This window comes from Fukomys damarensis, unplaced genomic scaffold, assembly GCF_012274545.1.
Source record: "Fukomys damarensis isolate Sample0158 unplaced genomic scaffold, DMR_v1.0_HiC HiC_scaffold_38, whole genome shotgun sequence".
Lineage (NCBI taxonomy): Eukaryota > Metazoa > Chordata > Mammalia > Rodentia > Bathyergidae > Fukomys > Fukomys damarensis.
Window position 1 is genome coordinate 14705992 of NW_022900950.1, and position 2039 is coordinate 14708030.

At 43.0% G+C, this 2039-nt stretch overlaps 1 protein-coding gene across 1 annotated transcript in view; it reads right to left on the minus strand.

Moving 5' to 3' along the window:
• The window catches only part of Fgf2 (fibroblast growth factor 2), a 62770-nt gene that overhangs the window by 60029 nt on the left and 702 nt on the right, over nucleotides 1-2039 (minus strand). The window contains exon 2 of the mRNA XM_033759855.1: nucleotides 1938-2034. Within this exon, the coding sequence (XP_033615746.1) occupies nucleotides 1938-2034 (97 nt within the window). The remainder of the gene's footprint in view (nucleotides 1-1937; nucleotides 2035-2039) is intronic.

Below are 2039 nucleotides of genomic sequence, written 5' to 3' on the forward strand. Positions count from 1 at the left end.
AAAAAAAAAAAAAAAAAAAAAAAAAACAAAAACAAAAACCAAAAACAAACAGCTTCAGTGAAAAAATGATCCAACAGATAGAGTATTTTAAGAGTATCAGATGAGGTCCTAAGAATCTAAGTTGAAAGATAATTCTTCTGTCCATTAGTCATAAAGCATGCTTTTTTGAACAAGTTTGTGACACCAGGAAAGAATAGAACTGGGATATATATGTACCTTGCTCTACTCAGTCAAGCTAATCTAGCAGACAACTGCAGAACAAAACTTGAAACACAGAGGTATATTTGCTGAAATCTACAGGAACAGAGAAATAGCACTAATCCTTAATATATGTTATAAGCGTCTTTTCAGTTTTATTGAATAAAGTGACTAATAAATTTAAAAATGATAACAGGCCTTAAAAAATGTAAAGACCTGCATGTTTTCTTAAGTTTCTACTTTGGAAGCAATAAAGGCCCACTTAATACTAAGTTATATAGAAGCAAGAAGTTCTGATATGCTATTGAACAGTAGAGATATAGCTGTGGTCCATAATCTATATTTGGAAAAGCTAGGATTTTTAAGTTTTTACCATAATTGAGTAATGTTTGTTCTAATTTAGACATTATATAATGCATTATACGTGTACAAAAGCACATTACTCCATTAATATGTATATTTTTTATGTTTTTATGTAACAATTAAAAAGCAAATAAGTGACTTTTTTTTTTAAAAGACCTAGCAAATGTAAAAGTGTATTTCCCATCCCTTGGTCAACTGTTTGGTTGTAGAGCTTCCTCCTCTTCCCACACACAGAGGGAATGAAGTGCATTTCAACCTAAGATGAAACTCTGGACCCCCCGCTGCCCTTTTCTGGGGCAGTCAGAGGATCAGACTCTCTCCTTGGGACTCATAGAAGAAAGTGTGCCAGAACACAGAGCTTTTAAAACGAATCTACAGAGCTGAGTGAAATACTCTGGTTCTCACTGCCATTCCAAATGCCATGAAGAGTTGTAAACAGGCCCACTGTATGCCCCTTTCTTCCTCTTTAATCTAGACCAGTGGCTCTCCAGGCATGGTTCTCGGATCAGCATCACTTTCAACCTGTTAGAAAGCCAACCACTCAGTTGCAACTCCAGGCCCAGGAACTGAGATACTCCAGGAATAAGATCCAGCAATCTGTTACAACCCTCCAGGTGATTCTGATGCAGCCCTAGTGTTCTAGAACCACTGATTCAGGCCACTGTTATTTCTATAACCATAAATAGATTACTTTCCCTTTTTATGGAAAGCAAAAGTGTAATTCTCATTTATCCTTAAAGCCCCTTCAAGGCAGATATTATGGCCACTTTAGGGATAAGAAAACTGGCTCTGGGGTTAAGTGCCGCTCAATCTCCCAAAGCTATTATGTAGGTGGAAGACTTCTGTACTCTTCATTATTACAATATAGATTTGTCACACTCCATTATCAAAGCCAGGGGAATTGTTTGTTTCTTTGTTTTTGTTTTGGCTCTTTCAGCATTTTTCAATCGGAAAAAAACAGAAACGAGTGAGAGTAGTGTGCAAGAATGTCTCAGGCCCCACCGAGTGGGAACCTCAGGCCAGCGCTGTGGAAAGGCATTTATCTTTTAAGGAAAGAGCAATTCTGCCGCGGTCCCTCCGGTCTCAGTTGAGGGAGGTCGGGCTCTGAGAGCTGCTCACCTCTCCTGGCAGGCCAGGCAGCCCCCACGCAACAGGTGGTCGGGCCAAGGGACACCCTGCAACTCAGGCCGAGAGAACCGGTTTACCTGGGCAAATTTCTGCTCCCCAAAGCTCAGCGGACTTCTAACCGGACACCGCAGTTCCCAGGAGGGCGCGCGCGGTGAACCCGAAACCGCTGAGGGCCGCGAGGAGGAAACCGCAGGTCCCACGAGGGTCGCAGGGAAGCTGAGCGGGCAGAGGCGCAGGCCAGCACTCACCGTGAGGGTCGCTCTTCTCCCGGACCCCGTCCACGCGGCCGTCGGGGTGGATGCGCAGGAAGAAGCCCCCGTTTTTGCAGTACAGCCGCTTTGGGTCCTTGA